This window comes from Dipteris shenzhenensis, chromosome 12, assembly GCF_047967505.1.
Source record: "Dipteris shenzhenensis isolate YYH24624 ecotype China chromosome 12, Dip_SZ_1.0, whole genome shotgun sequence".
NCBI classification, from domain to species: Eukaryota; Viridiplantae; Streptophyta; class Polypodiopsida; order Gleicheniales; family Dipteridaceae; genus Dipteris; species Dipteris shenzhenensis.
In genome coordinates this window covers 2,207,142-2,234,560 of record NC_141607.1, presented here as the reverse complement: position 1 = coordinate 2,234,560, position 27,419 = coordinate 2,207,142, and the positions used below count along the sequence as shown (strand labels likewise).

At 42.8% G+C, this 27,419-nt stretch overlaps 1 protein-coding gene across 2 annotated transcripts in view; it reads right to left on the bottom strand.

Moving 5' to 3' along the window:
* Nucleotides 1-471: 471 nt before the first annotated feature.
* Nucleotides 472-27,419, bottom strand: part of EMB1968 (ATPase family associated with various cellular activities (AAA)) — a 45,278-nt gene continuing 18,330 nt past the window's right edge. Inside the window, exons 10-14 of one of the 2 annotated variants that reach the window (XR_015541871.1) lie at nt 22,243-22,302; nt 21,726-21,851; nt 1,558-1,641; nt 1,110-1,282; nt 472-924 (exon numbers count right to left, since the gene is read on the bottom strand). Coding sequence is in view for 1 of the 2 variants with exons in the window: in XM_087382323.1 (XP_087238449.1) it covers nt 1,181-1,282; nt 1,558-1,641; nt 21,726-21,851; nt 22,243-22,302 (372 nt within the window). In the remaining variant the exon portion in view is untranslated. Of the gene's footprint in view, nt 925-1,061; nt 1,283-1,557; nt 1,642-21,725; nt 21,852-22,242; nt 22,303-27,419 lie in introns of those variants that run through there. The other variant, XM_087382323.1, reaches the window with a different exon arrangement.

Below are 27,419 nucleotides of genomic sequence, written 5' to 3'. Positions count from 1 at the left end.
TTTAACGTGTTTCAATTTGTCAAGCATCACATTAATAGAGGTTTTTCCAAAGAAAGCACGAGTATATATGCAATTTCGAGCTCAATTTAAAAACTTGCTTATACACTTTTACCCCATTCTTACTTCCCTTGTAAGCTTATGGGCCTTCGTTTCTCTATAGCCTACAATAAGATTCCACCACCTCCATGGTGAGAGCCTTTCCATGGCCTTAGGAATTTTTGTGAAATAGTGCTCAACCAATCACATCTCGTATGACACAATATTGGAAGCTATTACATGAGGACTACACATTGATAAAAGTTACAAGACTTCTGAACAATAACAATCACCAAATCATAGATAGTCAACATGCCATACGAGTCTAAGATACTTTGCATATCCTTAACTGGACTTAGGGATGAGACTTGGTGTGTTAAACAATGATGCTTTGCCTAATAAAGGTAAAAATTGAGATAACTTGGTGTTACACACTAAGATGAATGTTATCTCCGAAATCCGTTATCCTTTGAGCATATATACATATATACCTTTGTAAGACTAGAATATATCCATCCGAAACAAATATATCCTTTGAGCATAGCCTAGTTATTTTAACGCCCATGAGAGAACGGTTGTAGAGCTTGGCAAGTTGAACCGATGAAGCCTTCAACATGTTTATCACAACCATGTACAGAAGGTATAGCATGTCAAGGACTAACCATACGTTTCAATGTGGGTTCAACATGAGTTATCTCAGTAAATATATAAGCCTAATAAGCCTAAGGTAACTATTTGTATGAGCTTAATGTTTAGTCAATTTTGCAAATGGACAGAGGTGTCATGGGACGAAATTATTTTTAGATGCTCCTTGCTCACTCTTGGACCTCGCCTATTTGCTATAAGGTCTTCTAGTTGCTGAAATTGTCTTCTTCCTAAAGCCCACACCTGCAAAAGCAAATTGTGAATAGCTTCCTACTATTAATTCCTTAGTGCTGATAAACCTTAGCAGCTTTCATTCTTGGGCTCAACCTTTGAATTATGCAACCTCTTGCCTCTCTTTTTACCAAAAACCAGCAGCTGCAAATTGGAACAAATCTCAAGAGAACTGCAAGTACAGCAGAAAACTATACCAAAACAGAACTATTCACATGTAGCTTTGAAATATGTTGAAACAAGAACATTGCAATAATCCCTTGCTTGATCAAACGAATGTACAATCTTGTGTCAAATTGCACAGTGCACGCATAATACCACTTGCCACATCCAACAGCTGCAAATACTCATCAGCTCCATCAATCAGGCACTACAAGACAAAATTGTCAACAGCTAGTCAAGTAAACATGATCGTGAAATATATTTCTCCATGCAAATAAAAGATTACCATCAACTTGCTAACCTGCCTTCAAAGTTCACAACTGCAACATAAATCTCAGAAAGCATCCATACCTCAAGCACAAAGTGCTTTTAAAAATGTATAATTGCAGTGCTAACCTACCTTTAACCTTTATTTGGCAGCAAAGACATTTAAGGATTAAGTAATGATATCAACAATTATTGTGAGATAGATGCAAAAATTACCTTGTCAGCTTCTGCTAATCTCTCACATATCTGAGCCTTTTGTTCATCCGATATACTTTCTTCAAGCATGATTAAGTCATACAGCTGCACAAGTCGCATAATAAAATGAATGCAAAACATCTTGAGAGTCGCAAAAGCAGTTAAATAAAGATCAGCACAAACAGGAGTTCAATATTGTACGAAAAGTGCATCTATGGACACTGATAAAAATTGCAAGGCCTAAACTGCACATGAACAGCTAATCATTAGACTCCTCAAAATTATCTGTGCACAAGTTGAAGGTTGCCTCATCCTACGCTGTCAAAATTATATTGAAGAGCACAATCTCAAGATATCTAAGCCCTAAGTGTTGCGCTAGCAAGCTCACCCCCCAGCCATCCACCCCTCACCATTTATGCATGCTAAGTTAGCCTTTTCTCAAACCTAGCTATTGCCATCCTTGGGTTAGATTAGCTTCAAATTGTAGATCCTCCGTAGATCCTCTAAAATATAAATTCAATTGGCCTAATAATCGAATCTTGGTAAACCATGGCTAGCTCCATTGAGCTAACACCCCAAATATTTTCCAAGGCGCTATGCAGGATTTGCTGTTACTTATATTTAGAAATAAGGACCCTCGCAGGCATCTTCTCTCAAAAATGGAGATTCTTAGAGAGCAAGACCCTAAGGGAATAGCCCCTTTGAGTTGTGTTATACAAAGAATAGTCTACTGTTGGCTCTTAATCTTGTGTACTTCATCCCTGCAAGTTGTACCGATGGTCATTTACTTTTTACTTTTATTCCATGCAAACGAGTTCCACAACATGAGTTTGTATTTCCAATCTATTTTAAGAGAGCACCAATAGGCTTCAAAGCTTAGGGAATTCAATTTATCTATCGACACTAGAATAGATAGTACATAATTCCTTTGATGAGTGGCATAATTTGGAGCACCATGTACGTTTAGATTTGAACAAGACTTCAATGAAGAGCATTAAATTGATTCTTATTGTCATCTTTAAAAATCCATAGAACCTAAAAGAACCTTGGGATCATTTCCATTCAAACTCGAAAAGTGTGCAATAAGAAGGTTGGGCTTGGTGAGAAAGATACAGCTTGTGCATGTAATGTGGGAAATTCAATAGCACTTTGTGCACGATTTTCAATCCATGGGTCCCTTGACCCACTGAGGTTTAATTTTTTGCCAATGAGAGTGCATCGAAAGAAGAAGATTTATAAGTGGCAGAAGTTGAAAGGGAGAAGAGAGGGAAAAGAGGGGAGAAGAGGGGGGGTAGTAACCATGCAAAAGGCGCTATGTGCCATATAAGAGGACAGAGGGCAGCAAGGATTGGTTGTAGTAACCATGCCAAAGGCGCTATGAGCCATATAAGAGGACAAAGGGCAGCAAGGATTAGTTGCAATTGTTAGATATGAGTACCATGCGAAGCATTGGTATGCAACAAGGGGCCACATGAAGGTGATAGTAACCAACAAGGCGCTATTTGCCGTATAAGACGACAGAGGGCAGCAAGGAGTGGTTGAGATTGTTAGATCATGAGTACCATGCAAAAGACGCTATGTTGCCATATAGGAGGACCGACAGTAGCAAGGAGTGGTTGCAATTGTTAGATTAATAATGTGGTGTGAACACACCCTCGAGAATACTTTCCTCTCCAATTAGGAGATTTTATGCCCTGGGGTTAGTATTACCTCCTGTATAGAGGATACATTTCTCATTTTAGTCATTCTTTGCAACACAACTCTTGCATTCTCAACACACCTCCACGTTTTGGTGTTCTCTTCTCACCCCCATTCCCAACATTAGGTATTAGAGTCCGACTCCTCTACTAGCTTAAGCTAGTTTTTTTGCTTAAAATAAGGTCCTTGTCACAAATTTGTACTTCCCCCAAGAAATAAAGAGAAATCTTTATTAGATTGACTTTGGTCAAAGAAAGTTGACTTCGATTAACTAGAACAAGTTTTATGTAAGACGCCCACAAGGGACTAGGATTAGACCAAGACCTAGAAAGCATGCATTAGCTAATCCCTTATGGGTCAAAGTGTGTTGGACATTGTTTTCTTTGTGGCAAAACCTTGGAGAGTGAAAAAAGTCCCAAATTTTATGAAGAAAAGCACTAAAAAGCGAGCCCCACAAAAGAAAGGAAGACATGGAACGCCCAATTTTAAGAATAGCGCCAAGACAAGTGGCACCTTTTTACAAGGAGGGCCCAATTAAAAAAAAGCCAGACAGCACCATACTTTTGGAGAAAGTACCTACTTTAGTAAAATCTCTAAATTTATCTTTTGAGAAAGCTAAGAAGGTTCCAGCTTTTAGAAAGCATATGCTTTCTAGGCGCCCATAGTGTGTATGGTCTCTTTCCTTTCTCTCCCTCTCTTAGTTCGTTTTGATTCTCAGAAGACATCTGCTGCACTCCTCGTCAGATGAAGCTATCAGATGCTGTTTTCCCTTGTTATTCCTGAAATCGAATTCTTCCTAGAGATATCTACAAAAAATCCGTTCCAGCCTGCTGCAATTGATCCGAAGTGTGTAACAGGGGGATAGCCTAACTGACAGGGATAGAATATAGCGGGTCTCCGAAGAGGGAAAATAAATACTGAACAATGTATGGCCCAGAGAACCGAATACAACTGTAAAGAAACAAGTACTGTATGGAGGGAACCCTGACTACAAAAGAGAGAACTAAAGACTATTGTACCGAATTGAACTTGATCTAACTGAAGGAGGGCTGGAAGGGGCTGTTGGGCTGCTGTAGACTCTCCTACCCTGATCTTGATCCGTAGAACTACTACTACTGAGGGCTAGAGCACTAGAAGACTTGGATGAAGAATGAGACTCAAGGGGTTGGCCTTATATAGGCTTTTAGGGAAGATTGACCAATCTGGTCGACGGGTCAACGTCGACCATTGACTAGGTCGATCAAAAGTCAACATTGACCAAAAAGTCGACGCATTGGCTTTTTGGGTGGTATTTCATCGCACTGCAACCTATAGGCAGCATGCCACAGGTTGTGGATGCCCTTGACATCCCCTCTTGCTGAAATTAGAACTGGGGTATGAAAAGAGCCTTCCAATATGCTGGAGGGAGGTGGCTGATTGTGGTATTCCCAGCTCATGAATCCTGATATGAAAGCCAAGCTCACGAATTCTGGTCTGACGGAACTGAATCCCAAGGTCTTTTGGTAAGGATATTTGTTGCGGCCTTCTAACCCAAGAAGATGCTCAATGCGATTCCCCTCGGTGTGTGTTGGTGATAGGGACAGAGGAAGATCCGTCGTGAGGGCAACATCCTGGTATTGCTATAGTACTATGTCCTACTGGGTCCTGACTCGAGCATTCTGAACTACTGAAATCAAAGGTCGAGGCGGAACACCTCTAAGCCAAGAAATGAACTTGGAGCCATGGCTTGGGATCTTGACATTCAAGCCTTGGTTCTAATGACCTGGTCGGACTTCAAACTGGTGAAACCATTGTGTCCCCAAGATGATATCCTTTGCGTGAGTAGGTGTGACCCTGAGTGGCCAACTACTACCCACCCTAAGATCTTCAAAGTGAATGAAGAGACCTCCATGTTGCTCTCTATTTTGCTGCCCTGGAATGTGTCATTCAAGGCATTGGAATCCATCAGCGTAAGAGTTACTGGGCCTGCTTAGTTGCTTTGGTGGAAACGATGTCCTTTGAGATTCCAAAATCTGCCAGGATAAGGACATTCTGACCACCAATCTATCCATAGAACTTAAACATATTCGGAGGCTTCTCCTTCTACTAAGCTTCAAGTTCCTCGATGACCACTGAAGTTGTCCCTGTAGGAGTTGAAGCTATAGGTGAACCACTCGTTGATGCGGCTCCTCCTGCTTGAAGCTTCTGGTAATGTAGGCAATCTTCCTTCTTAAGGCCCAATACATGACAATGGAAACACCAATTCTCTTTCGCATAGGTCGCTCATGCTGCTGCATCCAAGTACCCGCCATGTCCGTTGCTATCCTTCGCCATTCAGCTCTTTTTCTACTGCCCATTCTCACCATCACCTGATGTGGAATCCTGGAAGTTCTTACTGTTGACCTGCTTGGATCCTTGACCCTTGTGCATGAGCTCAAAATTCTAAGCAAGCTCATATGCACTCTCGTAATTCTATGGCCTGAAACTTCTGACATACCACTAGATGTCTGTATGCGACCAGTGGAGAAACTTGCTCAGCTCTTGATTTTTCTCCAACTATTACTGTGTGAACACCTAGGACCTGGGTGAACTTGTTGGCGAAATGATTCACCATCTCGGTGTCCCCCTGACGTAGCTTGTAGAACTGACTTTGAAGCCTACCCATGGCAAGAACCGTGATGAGATGTCTTTCACGAATTCCGTCCATTTGTAAAGAGATGCCTTCTCGTCTGCATCAAAGTGGTCCTACCACTCGAGCCACCAAGTGACCGCCTCGCTTGTGAGGTGCATGGATGCTAAAATGCACCGCTTGTTGTTTGTAGGCACAACTAAAATGTGGCTTTCAAACTAAATGAGCCACAAAGTCAACGCTAAAGGCTCTTGCTTATCATCGTACCGAGAGAAGCTGAGCTTCCTAGGAAAAGAATGTTTGACAGACGGTTGGACTCTCTCCCTTTCCTATTGATGTGGTCAAAGTATAGAAATGAGGAGTTGACTGTCCTGTTCCTTCTTCTCCTCCCGAGTAGTACGCTCTCTGAGCTACCTGGCCTTGGCTTCCCGAGCCTCACGATCGTGTTCTTTCGCCTCCCGAGCTGCTCCGCCGTGTTCTCCAAACGGTTGAAAAGACTCTCGGACTATTGTTGCTGCATCTGCATTGTAGGCTACATCATGGCCATCATGACAGACATCAAAGCTTCTGCAAGGTTATGTGGTGGTACGGTTTGCGAACGGATCCCTGATCCCTACCCGTGTTGGACTTCTCACTTGTACTCATGGTGTCTTTTCGGATCTTGTATGTACCATAAAATAGCAGGGCTGTTCGTAACTGACCCTCCAATCTCAAGAAAGAAAATATGAAGCTCTGATACCAATGTATCAAGGAGATAGCCTAACTTACTCTCTCTCCTGCTCACTACTATCTGAACTAAAAGAACAATGCACTCAAAACACAAGTGGAAATGTGGAGTGAGTGTGAGAATCAAAGGGAGAGAATATAGAGGGCCTCCGAAGAGAGAAAATAAATATTGAACAATGTCTAGCCCAGAGGGCTGAATACAATAGTAAAGAAGCAAGTATTGTATGGGGGGGAGAACCCTCACTACAAAAGAGAGAACTAAAGACTGCTATACCGGACTCATACGGATGAGGACTAACTGAAGGAGGGCTGGAAGGGGCTGCTCAGCTGCTGCAGACTCTCATGCCTTGATCCTGATCCTTGAAGTTGCTGCTGCTGCTACTGAGGGCTAGAGCACTAGTAGACTTAGGTGAAGAATGAGGCCAAGGGGCTGGCGTTATATAAGCTTTTAGGGCAGATTGACCAACCTGATCAGATGGTCAACGCATTCCGTTGACCAGGTTGGTCAAAGATCAACGTTGACCAAAAATCCAAAGCGGTGACTATTGACCAAAAGTCAACCCTGTGTTTTTTTAACTGTTTCGTCTTCAGAGTCTTCCTGGCGGTATTTTATGGCACTACAACATGTACGCAGCAAGCCACGAGCTGTGGATGCCCGTGACAAAGTGCTACAATTTGTCTTGGAGCGCTTTGAATTGAGATTCTCTGCTGCGAGTTGTGTTTTGCTGCTACGATTGGCATCCAACTATTGCACATTCAGGATCTAGGCTGCGTTTTTACTAGAAGTGATTCGTTTTAAGGTTTCAACTCTGATTACCAATTCGTTTTAGGGTTTCAAAGCTGATTAAAGGTTCATTTTAGTGTCTCTAGGCTGGTTACCGTGGTATCAGAGCTCATCCTAGCCCCTTTCGTTGGTGGCAACGATCCAAATAATTACCCGATTGAGAAGGGACATCAGGAATTGTAGAAGACAGCAAATCTGAGCTCAAAAGATGCCAAGATCCAAACAAAGAGTTTCTAATTTGATTGCAATTCAGATCTGCCTCTTCAGCCTTGTCAGATAGTTTCAAATTTGTGGAAAAAGCACAAGTGTTTTGATCTACAAGCAGCCCCTAAATATTGGCGAATCTTGGCATGGGCAACTCAGCCCTGTTTGCTGTTATTTCATAGTGAATTTCAAGTTCAGAACAGTCCTATTCCCTGGCGATCTGATCCAGTTCGGTTTGTTGTTCCAAAACAGTAAATCATTTTGCTGATTTACTGCAGAAATAGTTGGTTTTTGTTCAAGATCTTGGAGTCATCTAAAGTGTGATTAGGTGCTCGTGGTTTTCTTCTCACAATCCAATATCTTTCAGATCAATCTAGTCACGAAATAGCTTGGGCTTGATCTCCAAAGCACATCATGACTTCAGAACATGCAAGCTCAGCCACCAGACAGCCCACCCAAAGAGGTCCTATAGGTCCAGATGATGATCTTGATGAAGAATTTATATGTGGAAACTTGTCATCCTGCTTCAACATGTATCCACTTGCTTGGTACTATTTCTTTTTGTTTTTCAATAGTATGCTTATTAAGAAATGAAATGTTTTCCTACTGTTCAGTTACAGACAATGGGGACTAGGTCTAGCATTTGAGGGTGGACCCCCTTGCTTGGGGTTATGGGCATTAGTGACCCACAAGAGTGATGGCCTCTCTTTGAGAGGGACATCTGGAAACCACACCCCACCTGAGTACCCAAACATGGGACCAATCAAATGCACAGATTGCATACCGACCTAAGAACCATTCAAGAGAATGTTCCCTGAGCTTTGGGTGTGGGCCTGGCAACATGCCAAGAGTAATGGAGATACAAGATAAGACGACAAACAAATGAGCTCAGTATGGCTCAATTATGACCTTAGAGTACGTCATTACATAGTCTAAGCTCTTAGGAACCCGTGGGTGCGATCAGAATTAAATTCTGACAACTTTGAAATTTTAGGGTTTTTGGGAATGACACGTGGCAGCTGACACGTGGTAGACTGCCACATGGAATCTGAGCTGGCAGGTCAGTCCACCTGTCCCACACATGTGGCAGCATGCATGGCAAGTGGCAGGGCATGCAGGCCGAGTGTTTGGCCCCAAATCTGGTGGATTTGGGACAGGTTGATTTGGGGCAAGTTGTGGGCTGTCCTCTTTGGGACTGCAGCCCACCAAAAATCTGGGACAAGTGTCCACCTTCCACTCTAGGCCGAGGGGGGGGGGGGGGGGGGGGGGGGGGGCGCTGAGCCTATAAAAGAAGGCCTCTCCCCTTCATTCCTCACATGAAAAATTCATCACTTTTCTTCTCCCTCCTTTTGGATGATGCAGCAGAACCTCTCCAGCTCCTTGGGTGCAGCCAACCTCTCCCCAAGCCATTCTCTCACCTCAGCAGCACTTTCTCTCTCTACAACAGCACATTCTCTCTCTACAGTTCCAGCCCCTCCTCTCCAAAAATCTGCCTCCTCTCAGCTCTTCTGGAACAGCAGCAGCATCCTCTCTCCTTCTCCTAGCCTGGAGCAGCCACAGCCCCTTTCTCTCTCCTGCTGCAGTCTTTCTCTCTCTACTGCAGCATTTCTCTCTCTACTGTTCCAGCCCATTTCCCTTGCAGAAATCTGCCTTTCTGTGCACCTCTGGAACAGCAGCAGCTCCTCTCTTACATCCCCTCCCTTGGGATCAGCATTGGCACTCTCTCTCTACAGCTATCACTCCATAAAAGCTTTCTCTCTCTAGCCTACAGGCTGTTTTTCTAAGCTGTTCTCATTCCAGCCCCATTTCCACACTCTCCTCACCCAAAATAGCTTCAGAGGCATCAAAGACTTCATCTACAAAAGGGTCAAGTCACGAAAGGAGCCTGTATTGTCAAGTTTATCTTATTTACAGCACTATTTCATGTTGTTTCTACTATCTTTCTAGAAACTAGTGCTTGTCTCTAATGTTGGATGTAAGTGGTGATTCTTGCAAGCTTCTTCCTTGTGGATTGGGCAAGCCAAGAGTTGAAACCTAAGCTTGGAGTCCTCCTTTTTGTTGTCTACCTTGCACATATGCTCTTGAGTCTTGTATCTAGGTCCTAGGTTTTCACTGAGTTCATCAGTTTGGAAGGTGCATTGCACCTTGGTCTTGTATCTCCATTTTCAAGAATAAAGTGAGCCTGGATAAGGGGGGGTCCCGTCTTGGCCCCTCAATCATATTGCATTTTCCAATGATGTCACTTTGTGTTTAAGCTGTATAAGTCTTAATTCCAGCTTAATTGCAAACTCTTAAGTTCAAGTATATGTGTTTGGCAACTCGCAATCATATCATTCAAACGCCTCTGCAAAATCCGTTGTCTGAATTGATAGAAAGCAACGAGTAGTTTACAAAACTCCTTATTAAAAAGGGATTCCCAGTAAAGGCTAAGTATACTTGATTTAATAAGTTATTCTTATGTATTGTCTCTGAGCACTGAATATTTATATGTTGTTTTCCTCCTTTATTTCAGGGAAACCAGGGCAATACACACTAGGTAAGATTTTTTGGGCAGAATTCTTGATGAGACAAATCCCCTATGAATTGCAAGAGGGTGTAAAATCAGTTTTCACACAATTATATATTCTGAGTTATATTATATCACTTTTGAAGGATTCCAATTATAAAATCCCAGTCATATTGTTGAGTAACCGATTTCCTTTATCTGTTCAAGATTATAGACTCACAATATTCTTCCAGTATGAATACTAGGAAATACACAATTGGAAAGATTGGTCTCACAAGCCCATTCCAAGGCAACCAATTTATATGATGGGTTGAAGAGTTTCTGGGAAACAAGTACCTTTGAGATTCAAGGTTAGACCCCACTTGAGGGTAGTATGTTCTAAGTTAGCCTAGTCGACAGTCATGAATATGATTTCTAGTTATCTTGTTTCAGAGGATTTCTATCACGGGAGCATGATATGCTTAAGAACTAGCTCTTTACATGACAATATTTTTATATGGTCATCCTACAATTTTCCTTTATTGAGACATGTTTATCGCATAAATAAAAATCTTTATGGTCTTTCATGGGTTAATGTGTTTAGAGCAACACAGCTTTACCATCTATCTGTCAGTAATATACTCTTTTGGACGAAGAACTTTCGGGTGCAATAAGTCGACACCAGTGTTTCGCAACAACTAATCAATGAATGGAAATTAGAGAGATTCTTCAAGAAAGTTCTTCCCAAAGCAATTCCAACAAGAGGTTCATATTACTTAGAAAAGTATCAATATGGAATTTATTTGCAAATGACTCCATTTGAGAAGACTTGAAGAGTCTCGCAAGGAAAGGAGACAGAAAGACTCCAAGAAATACTTTTTACAAACGTCTAAGGCTAAGTATCTCTTTTATGTTTATGCTTATTTGAAGATCTAACCCTTGTACGGCAATGAAAGGAGAATATACCTAGATGAATCCAGGAACATTCCCAAACTCATCCTCTAAAAACACAACATAGTGCAGTTTCAATCTCATGATAGTCACTCACAAGGTTGAAAACCATAAACTCCATCATGCATAGCAAGGACTAGCTACTATGACATCCCCACTGACGTCATCAGCGCCCAACATTGGGTGTAGACCATAGTATAAAAATATGCTCTCACACATACAAATCCACACACCCACACATACTTGAGCATCCATTTATACAAAGTCTCCGTACTGAGTTTCTGTCGGCACTCCGGAGGTGAAGGGCAAACTCAGCCATGATGAAGGCTAGCAGTAAAGGAGAAGGCTAATCAAAAGGTAGTCCAAAATCTCTTCATTCAAGCTACAACTGCTTGTGAAGTCTAAACATTTTCATTTTAATCTCTCCTCAACGAGCATCTAAATCTAAATCTAGCTGATAGGGCAACGCACCATTTAAGATAGAAAGAATTATCACAATACCAACAGACCACAACTTGGACGAAAACTTCACAAGGTGAAATTTGCATGTCCGCTAATACGGCAGAAGCATATACCTAGATGAATCCACGAACATTTCCAAACTCATCCTCTAAAAACACAACATGCAGTTTCAATCTCATGATAGTCACTCACAAGGTTGAAAACCATAAACTCCATCATGCATAGCAAGGACTAGCTACTATGACATCCCCACTGACGTCATCAGCGCCCAACAGTGGGTGTAGACCATAGTATAAAAATATGCTCTCACACATACAAATCCACACACCCACACATACTTGAGCATCCATTTATACAAAGTCTTCGTAATAAAAGGAGAATACTCGATTGTTTTCTTGAAATTTGTTTCAAGGAGACACTGCTCATAAATGAGAAGTCCATGGAGCTTAATATGCTCAACTATTGGTACAAGTGATCATTCGCCAAGTGTTTCTATAATTCTATGGCTTTCTATTATTCAAATTTGAAGATAGAGTTGCAAATAAAGAAGCCGAGGGGAATACAAACCCCTTGGAAGAAATAGCCAATCTTACTCCAAAAACCGTTTGAGGATTATCCGCAAGGAAGATGTTAAGGAAAAATTAAAAATTCATGAATTTCTACCATGGTTGTCTTCAAGAAAAGCGAGTTCTTTAGATGCAAGGAGCGGGTTGCCCAGTGCTCTGGAAGGCCATTCAGCCAAAAGAGAGAAAGCCTTTATAAAGTGACAGCTGTAGAGAGAGAGTGCCAATGCTGATCCCAAGGGAGGGGATGTAAGAGAGGAGCTGCTGCTGTTCCAGAGGTGCAGAGAAAGGCAGATTTCTGCAAGGTAAAGGGGATGGAACAGTAGAGAGAAAAATTCTGCAATAGAGAGGGAAAGACTGTAGCAAGAGAGAGAAAGGGGCTGTGGCTGCTCCAGGCTAAGAGAAGGAGAGAGGATGATGCTGCTGTTCCAGAAGAGCTGAGAGGGGGCAAATTTCTGGAGCGGTGGGGTATCTGTAGAGAGAGAGTGTGCTGCTGTAGAGAGAGAAAGTGCTGCTGAGGTGAGAGAATGGCCTGGGGAGAAGTTGGCTGCACCCAAGGAGCTGGAGAGGTTCTGCTGCATCAACCAAAAGGAGGGAGAAGAAAAGTGACGAATTTTTCATGTAGGGAATGAAGGGGACAGGCCTTCTTTTATAGGCTCAGCCCCCCCCAGGCTTAGAGTGGAAGGTGGACACTTGTCCCAGATTTTTGGTGGGCTGCAGTCCCAAAGAGGACAGCCCACAACCTGCCCCAAATCTACCAGATTTGGGGCCAGACACTTGGCCTGCATGCCCTGCCACTTGCCATGCATGCTGCCACATGTGTGGGACAGGTGGACTAACCTGCCAGCTCAGATTCCATGTGGCAATCTGCCACGTGTCAGCTCAGATTTCATTTGTTTGTCGTCTTATCTTGTATCTCCATTACTCTTGGCATGCTGCCAGGCCCACACCCAAAGCTCAAGGAACATTCTCTTGAATGGTTCCTAGGTCAGTATGCAATCTGTGCATTTGATTGGTCCCATGTTTGGGTACTCAGGTGGGGTGTGGTTTCCAGATGTCCCTCTCAAAGAGAGGCCATCACTCTTGTGGGTCACTAATGCCCATAACCCCAAGCAAGGGGGTCCACCTTCAAATGCTAGACCTAGTCCCCATTGTCCGTAACTGAACAGTAGGAAAACATTTCATTTCTTAATAAGCATACTATTGAAAAACAAAAAGAAATAGTACCAAGCAAGTGGATACATGTTGAAGCAAGATGACATTCCCTCCATCTCTCATTTGGTTGGCCTCAACTGAAATGCTTCCTCATAAGCATCCAGGATTTCAGGACACTCCTGAAATGTAGCTCTGTCCACCTATTGGGCATCGGTGGATGGGAGCCCTCTGAACTTCAAAAGGTACATTTTGCGAGTCGTGCCTCGACGTCCCATAGTGAAGTTATGCAGAATAATTTGCTCTGGGATCAACAAGATCTCAGTGTCCTCTACTTCAGGTGCATCGCCCAGTGTGGGCTCTTGAGGTGGTTCCCCAATGAAGGGTTTCACCAAGCTTACGTGGAAGACATCGTGGATCTTCCAATGCTCTGGAAGTCTCAATCGGACTAAGATATCATTTATTACCTGCAACACCTGAAAAGGACCATAATATCGAAAGGATAGCTTGAAGTAGATGCGCTTTTTGCCCACTTTGGTTTTTAACCGAGCTTTCTCAAATTTCAATAAGACCCATTGGCCTTCTTTCACTGCAAACGCCCTCCGTCTTTTATTTGCAGCTGCTCTTTGTTTCTCCTGTGCCTTTTGAATGGCTGCTCGAACCGTGGCATAAGCAGTCATAATCCTCCACGAATTGATCAACGGCAAAGATTTTATGTTTTGTTTACATGAGTGGAGTTGGTAAAGATCTACCATATACAATTTCGAAAGGAGCTTTTCCAGTGGAGGAATGAATTGTGTTGTTATAAGCAAACTCCACAAGAGGAAGGAATTTCCCCCAAAAGGTTTGCTGGTCATGCACATAAAATTTCAGCAAATCCAAGAGTGTACATGCAAGTTCTACATGCGAGTTCTACATACTACTTCTACATACAACTCCTACATGCGAGTTGTACATGCGAGTTCTACATGCAAGTTCTACATACGACTTCTACATGCAAGTCCTACATGCAAGTTGTACATGCAAGTTCTACATACTTGTACATGCGAGTTCTGCATGCAAGTCCCTTGAGATTCTTTCTGCAAGGAATGAAGTGGGCTTGCTTGCTGAATCGATCTACTATCACCCAAATCATGTCATGATTTTGATTGGTCCTGGGAATTCCTGTAATGAAGTCGATGGTGATGTGTTCCCATGGTCTCTCAGGATTGGGTAGGGGCTGAAGTAAACCGTTGGGTTTTCCTCTCTCATACTTAGCTTTTTGACATGCGAGACAAGCTGAAATGTAGGCAACAGTGTCCTTTTTCATGTTAGGCCAGTAGAAAAATTTATCCATGGCTGAAAAAGTGGCCACAATACCCCTATGACCAGCATAGGGTGGGTTATGGCTTTCCTCCATCACTTTAGATCTAAGCTGCTTTGTGATACATAGTTTGTTCTCCATGAATAAATAGCCATCCCTGATGTGGTAGGCATGATGGGTGCCTCCATCTTTCAAATGTGCCCATGGCTGAGCAAAATCAGCATCTCCCTCATAGAATTCTTTGAGGGCTGTTAGCTCATCATGATAGGGAACTGAAATATGGTGAAGCCGTGGTCTACGAGAAAGGGCATCAGCCACTACATTCTCTTTTCCAAGAGTATATTGTATCTGAAAATGAAATGATTGCAGAAAGGTAGACCATTTCATATGTCTCTCTCTGATCAGAGGTTGAGTTAGAAAATATTTAAGACTTTCATGATCAGTTTTTACAAGAAAATCTATCCCTAAAAGATAATGTTTCCAAAGTTTGAGAGCATGAATTACAGCTAAGAGTTCTTTTTCATAGATATCATATTGAAGTTCAGCATCTCTTAGCCATCGGCTTTCAAAGGCCACAGCATGACCATCCTGGGTAAGAGAAGCCCCAAGGCAATCGCCACTGGCATCAGCTGCTACTAGGAATGGTTTCCTTAAGTCAAGAATGATAAGTACAGGAGCTGTAGTCAGGGCATGCTTTAGAGCATTAAAAGAGTCCTTTTCTTTTTGGGTCCATCTGAACTTCAAATTTTTCTTAGTGAGATCATGTAGAGGAGCTGCAAGTTCAGCAAAACTTCGGTAATATGAGCATAGGCCTAGAAAAGACCTTACCTCATGGGCATTCTTCAAGCCAGGCCACTCTACAATTGTCTGTATCTTGGCTGGGTCCATACGGACACCTTCTCGTGAGATAATGTGACCAAGATAGTGAATCTCATAAAGAACTCACTTTTCTTCTCATTGATGTGAGGAGCATTTTCAGCTAAGATTTAAAATACAATCTTTAGATGCTCCTTATGCTCTTCCTCATTCTTGCTGAAAATGAGGATGTCATCAAAGAAGACGACAGTGAACTGTCTATAGTTCCTGAACAACCGTTCCATCAGCCAATTGAACGTGGTTGGGGCATTGGTAAGGCCAAATGGCATTACCATATATTCATACAGCCCAAATGTGGTTTGGAAGGCTATTTAATGAATGTCCTCAGGTACAACTCGTACCTGATGGTAGCCACTCTTAAGATCTATGCAGCTGAAAATTTCAAATCCTCCTAAACGATCAAAGATATCGTCTATACGAGGAATCGGGAAACGATTCTTAACCGTCTGTTTGTTTAAGGCTCTATAGTCTATGCACATCCTGAAGGTTTTATCCTTCTTTTCGACTAGTAAGACAGGAGAGCAAAAAGGAGAACTACTGGGTTGGATCAATCCCTTGTCCAAGAGTACTTGGACTTGCTTGAAGATTTCATATTGTTGAGATTGACTAACTCTATATGGGGGTCTATTTGGAGGTGAAGACCCTGGAACTATGTCAATTTTGTGATCCTCTGGTCTCTCAGGAGGGAGGTGACTAGGAAGTTCCTGAGAGAAGCAACTAGAGAATTCCTGAAGGAAATCTAATCTTTCTTTTGTGAGAGGATCTGACTTTTCTTCACTTGGTTGCTAATCGCGTACAAACAGTAGAACATACTCCTTTCTTAAGCAAGTTGGAAGATCGTGCATGACTTACCATAGGAATGGTGTTTCCTGAAACTCCCGCTGTAATGCTCACATCTCTATCCTTATGTTGGAGGGTCAGACTATTCGTCACATAATTGATTCGGGGGTTGACTTGCTTATGCCAAGGCATGCCGAGAATTACATCTGATCCTTGAAGTGGTGCCACCATGAAGGGTAGATGATCCAAGTACCCCTGGATGTGTACCCGAAGCTTGCCGATTATGGGGTACACCTTCTCTTCTTGGTACTTGAAGGCTGCTGTTGCCTCCAAGGCTTCTCCTTTATCCTCTGGGGCTATCCCCAAGTTCTGTGTCATTTCATGAGAAATAAAGTTGTGAGTAGCGGATTGATCCTTTACCTGACCCCATGTTTTCAACAAACTATGGGTGTCGTTTACAGCTGCCTTTTCTGGAGGTGCTTCCACCTTGTTAACTACCAAAACTGGCTTTTTGGGGACTGCTTCTTTGTTGCTGCCGTTTTTGGCAGCTTCAGGGCATTCGTAAAAGTTGTGGCCTCGCTCGCCACACTTGAAACACCGCCCTTCGAAGTATTACTTTTGCTTCTGTTGTGGAGACAATGAACTGAATGTGCGGGCTGCTTTCTTCGAAGGAGGCTGGCTGGCTGACTTTTGCTCTTTTGGTGCGTCCTTTGCTGTCTCCTTACCCTTTTGTTCCTTGGAAGAGGTTCCCTGGGACTTCCGCTTGTTGCTGCTGCCGTTCCGCTTGACTGTTTCTTCTCCACCTTCAAGGCGATGTTGATTATATCTTCGAGAGAAGTAGGACTGGCAATGTCCACCTCATGCTGAACGACATACCGTAGGCCAGCAAAGAACTTCCTTTGCTACTCTTTTTTATCCTTCCTACTGAATGCTTGAACTTTTAACAAAGTATCCCAAAAACGATCAACATACTCACTGACTTTCTCTTCTTGGCGTTGGCGGAGGATGTCCCACTGCACCATTGTGTCTCTCTTAAACTCCTTAGGCAGGAAGTGCCTCATCAAGTTCTTCTTGAAGCGCTTCCAGGTGTGGGCTTGCTGTCCAGTGTTGACCATAGCTGCCCACCAGAGTGAAGCACGGTCTTGCATGTGCAGGACGGCAACGGAGGATGTCCCACTGCACCATTGTGTCTCTCTTAAACTCCTTAGGCAGGAAGTGCCTCATCAAGTTCTTCTTGAAGCGCTTCCAGGTGTGGGCTTGCTGTCCAGTGTTGACCATAGCTGCCCACCAAAGTGAAGCACGGTCTTGCATGTGCAGGACGGCAAACCGGATCTTCACCTTGTCTTCGTACTCGTCCCCCTCAAAGAAATACTCGATGTCTCGGATCCAGGCCAACAAGACCTCGGGCTTGTCATCTCCCTTGTATTTGGTAAACTTGAAGAGCTTATCTCCAAGAGGCACCTTATGCTTTGCATATCTTCGTCTCCGTGGACGTCTCGAAGGAGATGGACTCCGATGACGCCGTCTACCTCGAGGAGGGGAAGAAGAGGATGATCTTCCCTCCTTGTTGGAGTTGGTGTTGTCCGCACGGCCTCTTCCTTGGGATTGGGGCCCTATGTCATGAGTTTCTGCTTGGTTGCTTTCCAGCACTTGAACCTATTGAGCGATGTTTGACAAGAGAGCACTCAACTCATGCAGGTTAGAAGGAGGGTCAGGTCCATTGGCTGCCATGATGACAAGATAACTCAATGAAGGAGAGACTCAACAAGAGAAAGCACAAAGTACAGGACCACTGCCTAAGCTCTGATACCAATGTAAACTACTCGGTGCTTTCTATCAATTCAGACAACGGATTTTGCAAAGGCATTGAATGACATGATTGCAAGTTGCCTAACACATATACTTGAACTTAAGAGGTTGCAATTAAGCTGGAATTAAGACTTATATAGCTTAAACACAAAGTGACATCATTGGAAATTGCAGTATGATTGAGGGACCAAGACGGGACCCCCCCCTTATCCAGGCTCACTTTATTCTTGAAAATGGAGATACAAGACCAAGGTGCAATGCACCTTCCAAACTGATGAACTCAGTGAAAGCCTAGGACCTAGATACAAGACTCAAGAGCATATGTACAAGGTAGACAACAAAAAGGAGGACTCCAAGCTCAGGTTTCAACTCTTGGCTTGCCCAATCCACAAGGAAGAAGCCTGCAACAATCACCACTTACATCCAACATTAAGGCAAGCACTAGTTTCTAGAAAGATAGTAGAAACAACATGAAATAGTGCTGTAAAAATGAGATAAACTTGACAATACATACTCCCTTCGTGACTTAACCCTTTTGTAGATGAAGTCCTTGATGCCTCTGAAGCTACCTTGGGTGAGGAGAGTGTGGAAATTGGGCTGGAATGAAAACAGCTTAGAAAAAAAACAGCCTGTAGGCTAGAGAGAGAAAGCCTTTATGGAGTGATAGCTGTAGAGAGAGAGTGCCAATGCTGATCCCAAGGGAGGGGATGCAAGAGAGGAGCTGCTGCTGTTCCAAAGGTGCTGAGAAAGGCAGATTTCTGCAAGGGAAATGGGCTGGAACAGTGGAGAGAAAAATTCTGCAGTAGAGAGGGAAAGACTGTAGCAAGAGAGAGAAAGGGGCTGCAGCTGCTCCAGGCTAGGAGGAGAGAGGATGATGCTGCTGTTCCAGAAGAGCTGAGAGGGGGCAGATTTCTGGAGTGGTGGGGCTGGAACTGTAGAGAGAGAGTGTGCTGCTGTAGAGAGAGAAAGTGCTGCTGAGGTGAGAGAATGGCCTGGGGAGAAGCTGGCTGCACCCAAGGAGCTAGAGAGGTTCTGCTGCATCAACCAAAAGGAGGGAGAAGAAAAGTGACGAATTTTTCATGTAGGGAATGAAGGGGAGAGGCCTTCTTTTATAGGCTCAGCCCCCCCCCAAAGCTTAGAGTGGAAGGTGGACACTTGTCCCAGATTTTTGGTGGGCTGCAGTCCCAAAGAGGACAGGCCACAGATTTGGGGCCAGACACTTGGCTTGCATGCCCTGCCACTTGCCATGCATGCTGCCACATGTGTGGGACAGGTGGACTGACCTGCCAGCTCAGATTCCATGTGGCAGTGCCACCTGTCAGCTGCCACGTCACTCCCAAAAACCCTATAATTTCAAGGTTGTCGGAATTCAATTCTGATCGCACCCACGGGTTCCTAACAGCTTGGACTATCTATTGACGTACTCTAAGGTCATAATTGAGCCATACTGAGCTCATTTGTTTGTCGTCTTATCTTGTATCTCCATTACTCTTGGCATGCTGCCAGGCCCACACCCAAAGCTCAAGGAACATTCTCTTGAATGGTTCCTAGGTCATTATGCAATCTATGCATTTGATTGGTCCCATGTTTGGGTACTCAGGTGGGGTGTGGTTTCCAGATGTCCCTCTCAAAGAGAGGCCATCACTCTTGTGGGTCACTAATGCCCATAACCCCAAGCAAGGGGGTCCACCCTCAAATGCTAGACCTAGTCCCCATTGTCCGTAACTGAACAGTAGGAAAACATTTCATTTCTTAATAAGCATACTATTGAAAAACAAAAAGAAATAGTACCAAGCAAGTGGATACATGTTGAAGCAGGATGACATTTAGAAAGCATACGCCTTCTAGCTGCCCACCCCAGCTTATAAAGTAAGAGCTCATATGCTCCCAAATTAATTGAGAAATATATTGAACTTCATGCCCTCTGTGAGCTAGTTGTACAAAGATTTCTATTGCAATAAAGATCTTGGGGGGAGCCAGACCTTATTTCTGGCCCCTAGTGTGTGTGTTCTTTGCCCTTCTCTCCCTCTCTCAATTTGTTGTGATTCCCAAAAGAAATCTGCTACTGCTCCCCCTCAAATGAAGCTATCAGATGTTGTTTTCCCCTGTTATTCCTGAAATTCGAATTCTTTCTTGGAGATTATCTAGAACGAATATGTTCCCAACTGCTGCAATTGATCAAAAGTGCTATGATTTTGCTTGCAGCAATGTGAATCGAGATTCTTTGCTGCAGATTTTGTTCTGCTGCTACGATTGGCATCAAACTATTGTGAATTGAGGATCCAAGCTGTGTTTTTACCAAGAGTGGTTTGTTTTAGGCTTCCGAGGCTGATTACCAATTCGTTTTAGGGTTTCAAACAATTGACAGGTGAAGACCAAAGCTGGCTCGATGCAAGATTAAGTAAGACTTGGAGTGGCTTCTAATTGTTGATAAAACCATTCGTCCGAGCTTAGATGCAACCCGATGGATACAATCATTCATTCGTGATTGAGAGAAAAAACAATTAGATAGCCGACATCCGTCTCTTGTGCACCATCGCTCTCTGTCGTGAGCCGCCGCTTGTTTCATTCTCGCAACCCATGTGTTGCCACCAATACTATGGGAGAAAAGATCATTAAAGAGCCATTGCTCGCCTCTCATGCGCCGTCACTTTGTTTGTTGCAACTCGTCATGAGCTATCGTTGCCGCTTGTTTCATCCTAGCGACATGTGTCAATATGGAAGTGTCCAAGGTTGATCTTATCACGTGTCACAAAATTATATCGCATGTCATCAGGCTTCCCTATCCCATGTCACTTGTGCCAATTGTCTTGTGACCATCACATGCCACATGTCACTAGTTCTATCTGTTACATGTCACTCATTGATGCCATTGTGTATCTTGGATCATCGTACCTAAAACAAAAGTTTCTGTTAGATTCTCATGAGTCCCACCTCTACTACCTTTAAGGGGTTTTAACATATTCCGCGTCCGATAAATATGAGCTAGCAACTTTCAAATGAGCTCCAAATTTGAGAAGATTTCTTCCTTCTGAAATTCAGATCTCATTTGAAAGGTTGCTTGCACATATTCACCAAACGCTGCATATTTGAAACATAGTAACATGAAAACCCGTTTCGTCCTATTCGAAACCTCGAAACGCAAAACAGACGAATCGTTTCGAAATAGGACGAAACGCTCTCAACGAAACCTTTGTTTCGCCCAAATCAAAATAAGCTTTTTTGTCCCATTTTTTGCAGAATCCAAGGTGTTTCTGTTTTGATTTCCTTTTAGTATCTTGACTTATATTTCTCTTTGTTCACTCTAACTTAAATATAACACATCTTTTTGTCCCTATAAGGGTTTATATTAAGTATCAATTCGAAACCTATCCGTTTCATACGAAAAGCCAAAACAAAACGAAACAAAACTTGTCGAAACGACAAAACAATGAAACAGATGAAGCGTTTCTTGTGACTATGATTTGAAAACACCTTCAAGGTATCCTAGGCAATGCCAACTGCAAAGATTGCCATCCCAAAATAGGAAAGATTTTTAAGAATCTTGAAAAAATCCAAATACAAAGGGTATGTGAGACATCCCTATGAGAATATTCTGACTGAGTACAAACGCTATGCTTGCAAAATGAGTACAAAGTGCTATACTTGCAAAATGAGTACAAAGTGCTATACTTGCAAAATGAAGTCATGCTGTGCTGAAATATATTATTAAGAAGATTTATGTATTTAAAAAACACCCAAACTAGTAGTTTCACGAGCATTCAAAGGCTTGGCTTGTTAAAACATACCTGGGATAGGATTTGCGAAACTGGATATCCCTCATCTATAATATCAGTGACTACCTTCTGAGCTTGATCAAAGAGGCCCGATTTGCATGCTTGTAGCAAGGACTGAATCACATCATCAGAAACAACCTGCACAGCCAAAAAATGAACTTGAAATACATTAAATCAAAGCATCAACTATAGACTCCAAGATGGAACAAGAAAGAATGGAACGTCTTGACAGAGAAAATCATACTTCGGCAAAATTCCTCTGAATGAATTGAAATTTTGAATAGGCTCTCAAAACACAAGCTACTTGACGAGGAAAAAAAGCATACATAGACATTCTACGTTTCTTGTAATTCTCATAAAAGGAAAACACTACACAAAGTAGCATAATATGTGGCCTCCACAGTCATCTTGTACCCCTACAGATAAATCACACTGGCAAGCAAAGGCAAACTACACAAAAAGTTTGGCATCCAAGGTTTTCTACAATGTCAAAATTTTTCAAAATTTTGATATAATACTATAGTTATACCCCTGAGACGCTGATAAGATTGTCACTTGAAATGGATGAGCCATATAGCCGAGCTGCACTCTGTAGATGCAAAACCACAACACAACCATGCCTTAATACACTCTTTAGGTAACAACTTCACGAAGAACTATTTCAATACCAAACATTAAGTATGAAGCAGTGCACACAAACTTCTCATGTAATAGCATGCAGGGTATATCAACAAGATCACTTAGATCAATTCAAATATGTGCCTAGTTATTGAATGTTTTCACACCTCATGAAGTTCACTACCACGTATCCAGTTGTAAGAGACGGAAGTACAGAAGTGGTCGATAAGGACCTAAAAGGAGATCGAAGGGTAAGGTGAGAAAAAGAGGGAGAGAGAGAGAGAGAGAGAGAGAGAGAGAGAGAGAGAGGAGGCAATAGAATAGAGGGAATGTGTGCAATGGAGAGGAAATAGGAGCATTAAATGTAGAGCAGGTCACTGTAGGAAGCACATCAAAATATTGGCACAATGAGTGGATGCTGACTTATATAGTTTTGTCTAGACTCTCCTTTTAAAGCTCTCACACCAATGCATTACCCTAGCTGTTTTTACCTTTACAACAAAATTGTGAGTAGGAGACCCGAAGCGCTCTATTGCAAAAGAGAAACAATCCCTCGTGCATAGCCCCGTGTTAGAAGGAACTTAATAGACTCCTTTTCTCCCAAACATTTGGCACCTCCTTGGTCATTTAAGTCTTCATCTTCCTAGCAGCCCCACCATCGAGACGGTGCTGAGCTTCATGCTTGTCATTTTACATACTCTACGGCCTGGTGTCCACTTTTCCCAAGTAGGGAAGCAATGGGCCTTCCCCCTTTTATTTTATATGGCAGCATAAGTTGCATTGCATCTTTGGCTCTGTTGTCCTGTGCCTTTGATTCTACAGAGTTCACAATCACTCCTCCAATGCTTCTTACTTGCCTCCCCCCGTGCTCATTGCTCAGCCTACCTTCCTCTTAGGGATTGAACGCTACAAGGGAAGACAAGAGTCGACCCAATGCGTGAGGAAGTAAGGGTGGGAGCGGTTTCTATTTGTATGATTCCTTCATCAGTCCGAGGTTGAGAACGAACAATATAGAGCAATACAGCAACTCAACTTTCCGCCGCTCCAACAGCCCGCCATTTGAAATCACACCTCTTCCTAGAGAATTTGCACCCAAACGCAACCTGTTTGGCTACTCCATTGAGTAGTCAAGAACTTATTTTGCAGCTGTTCACAGTCCCGCAACACAAAAGTGCCACTCCTGTGACCTATTTTCTTGCTCAGCCTGCACTCAATCTGCTCTTTCAGTTCACACAACTACCAAATTTGCCCTGATATCCTCCAACAACACTTTGACCTACAGAGAGCTTCGCATTTGGGGTTTTCCTTGGATTTGCCCTATTTTGGCACATTTGCAGTCTTTCAAAATTCGGGGCTTTTGCCGAAATTGCAGCATTTTTCTCTCAAATTGCTTGGTAAGGCCTTGTCCTTCAATTTCTCACATTCAAGATGCAAGAAATTGGGGCTTTTGCTCCCGTTGCCTTGTATTGGCCCTTGTGCATTGGGGACTTGATTTTCAGGTACATTGGAGCAGATTTGAGCAGACATTTGCCTTTAAATTTTGAGGTTGGACAGAGTTTTGGTGGACAGACATTAGCAAATTTGCAGTCCGTCTACTTGCAGGTAGATTCTGCAGGACAGATTTTAGCATTTTGTTCAGTGTTTGAGCAGCCCATTTGGCATCCACACATTGCTGTCATTTTTTAGTCTGACATTTGCAGCTACATATTTGGGTAGCCAACTCATTGCAGTGATAGCTTGAGACGTTGACATTTGCTCAGCACTTTCTTTTTTGGGGTTTTTTTATTTGCAATAGCCAACAACACTTGCTTGGAATGTTGTTCACCACTGAGGACAAGCTTGATGGTACCAACTATCCATGTGGTCGTACATGGTGCACCACTTGTCAGTGTCCAAGAATTTCTGGGGTATTGCAATTTGATGACCTGGTAACACCAACCACTACTCCTTTGATCAGCTTGTTCCCTTGCTCTTGCAGGAGAAGCAGAGCAGCTCAAATAAGGCTGCCTCCATCAATACAAACCAAGCCTTTGCCACAGATCACACAGGCAAAGGTAAGGGGCAAGAATTTCAGCAAGCCCAAGCCTTTTGGTACCTCACTTTTGTGTCTCCCGATTGATGGAAAGAAGAAATCAAAGCAGTATAATTATTGCAAGAAACCCGGCCATGACAACTCTAAATGTTGGAAGTACATTGCTACGGAAAAGAAAATTTAGGAACAAGGCCTTACAGTTACAATGTTCTTGCTGCCCATGAGGCAACAAGCATGGCTCATGATGGGTGGGCATTTGTTGTGACCCGTCATTACAATCCACAGAAGCATGCTTCCGCTTTGTCAATTTCAAAATCCAAGCCAGCCTCGTATTTTGACAGTGATGCTTTAACCACATTACCTCCTGCAAATCTCTACTTTAGTCCTTGAGTGATGCTCCACACGGGGCCATTGTCACTTATGCAAAAAAAATCCATATTATCTAGTATAAGGCATTAGACAAGTTGAAGTCACTTCTGTGTCAGGGGGTGTCGTGACTCTATTGGAAGTGTTAATATGTTCTAGGCATCAAAAAGAGCCTCATTTCTAGATCAACCATCTCCACAAATGGATCTCAGGTTATTTCTACAGTTATCGTTACGCTGCATATGACAACCAGCAAGACAACTGTATACACACACACGTGTTTTTTTTTTGGGTGGAATCTATGTACTTTACATTATAGTTAGCAATACATCAGAAATTGTCATTAAAAGACAGTAAGCAGAAGCATATAACTGACGAGCACAGAGACAATCATAAAAGGATTCCACGCACACACACCCCTTCATATATCCAATCTTACAAATTAAAACTCTTTTACAGAACAAGCAAAGAGCAAAGAAAACAATGAAGTTTGTAAGCTACTTTATGAGTAAATGATTAAAAAATACAGAAATAAAATTAAAAATAGAAAGTAAAAATAAAAATATCAGTACCCAAGCATAAGCTGCCACCTAGGTTTCAAAAGATTCCAAAATCTCTTGGGTACTTACTGGCACACTTTCCAGAGGGATGGACCAACTCGATGCATATGACAAACAGGCTGTTTCAGAAGCACATGCACTGTGGCATGAGAGATTGGGACATCTCACTTATGGAAGTTTGGTGAAAATGCATGACAATTATATGGTACTTACTGGCACACTTTCTAGAGAGCTGTAGGCTGTTTCATAAACACATGCACATTTCCAAAAGATGGGACTGTTGGTGCATCCAGGAAGTTGCATCGTGCATAGTGATGTATGCGGGCTGATGAGGAGGGCATCCCTTGGGGGCTATTTATAATTTGTCACCTCTGTGGATGACTTCAACAGAGATACTTGGGTTTATCCTTTGAAGTTTAAGCCTGATGTCTTCTCTTATTTACTGCAATGGCTGAAAACGAGAGTGGAAACAAGCTCTTTGACCCTCCGCACTGATAGAGGGGGTGAGTATATGACCCATGAATTTTCAGGTTACTTAACAGCCCGGGCATAATATATTCATGCACAGTGCCATACACTCCGCAACAGAATGGAGTCGCAGAGTGGAAGAGTAGGACATTGAAGGAAATGGCTAGATGCGTGCTTAAAAGAGAGTCTTTGCCCAACAAGTTATGGTTGGACGCAATTATGTGTGCCAACTATGTGCTCAATAGAGCACCCACACAAGCATTGAAGACCATCACTCCTTACGAAGCATGGATAGTCTGGAAGCCTGTGATTTCACACGTGGGAGTTTGGGTCCTTGGCATATGCACATGTTCCCTCTCAACTGAGGCATAAGTTGGAAGATAAGGCAATCAAATGCATTCTCATTGGCTACAGCTCAACAGAGCAAAGGATACAAGTTGTATCAGCCTAGCACAGGCAAGATAATGTCAGCAGAGACGTTATTTTTGCTAAGAATGCAGCTTTACCTTGGCCGGACATAAAAACAGCCATCAGTAGAAGCCTCTGATGTGTTTGATTCCTTGCTTGCAAGCAAGTGCAAGGTTCAATTCCACATGCTTCTAGCAGTTCACAACCACTTGATGATCATGCTATTTAATAGGCAGTTCGTAAAGGAGAGGGCTGTCATTAGAAAGCAGACAGTTCCAAGGTGGCTCTTGGATGCTCTATCCGACAGCAAGCAGGCTGAGCCCTTTGTTGCCCACACCAAAGGTGGTAAAAAAGAGGTGCATGGCAATTTGATTGATGTTGCTGTCATTGCCACTGCTTGCAATGAAGAACCCTTCTACCATAAGGATGCATTTGATAGCAAGGAATGGATGGATGCCATGAGGGCTAAACTTCATTCCATTCATGCAAATGGCACATGGGGCAGCATAAACCGCTACAAAGCCCGCCTTGTTGCAAAAGGCTATGTAGTATGCACAGTAACACGGCATTGACTTTGAGGAGACTTTTGCTCCCACTCACACATTACGACCATTCGGTGTGTCATTGACATTGCATCACATAGGCATTGGGAGGTTCATCAACTTGACATAAAGACGGCTTTCCTTCATGGTGATCTACTTGAAGAGGTCTATATCAGTCAAGCTCCAGGTTTTGAGGTTGAAGGATCTGAAAATCAAGTTTGCCACATAAAAAAGGCCCTTTATGGATTGAAGCAAGTGCCCTGGCATGGTATGCCAAAATATTTATTATGCCATGGGTTTCAGAACAGCCCCACAGAGGCCACTCTACGTGTCCAAAGGAGTGAATCACATTTTCTGATTTTAATAATTTATATGGATGACATGCTTATTACTGGGTCAAATACACAACAACTTGCAACTTTCAAAGCTATTGCAGAAATCATTTGCTATGACAGACATGGGCAGGTCACTTTACTATCTAGGCATCAACTTTGCCAATCCCCACCCCACAAAAAGGAAAGACTTCTATTAAGTACGAAAGAAACTCCCAGAGCCAAGCTCACGGGAAAAGTACATCATGCGATCATGAAAGAAAATCAAACTCCCATAACAAAGCTAGAGAAAATCCAAGGTTGAGGCTGAAAATGCCACGTCAACCCTGTTGGGGATTCCGAGAAGCACAGCGAACCGCTCCATTCTTTGAAAAAAACAA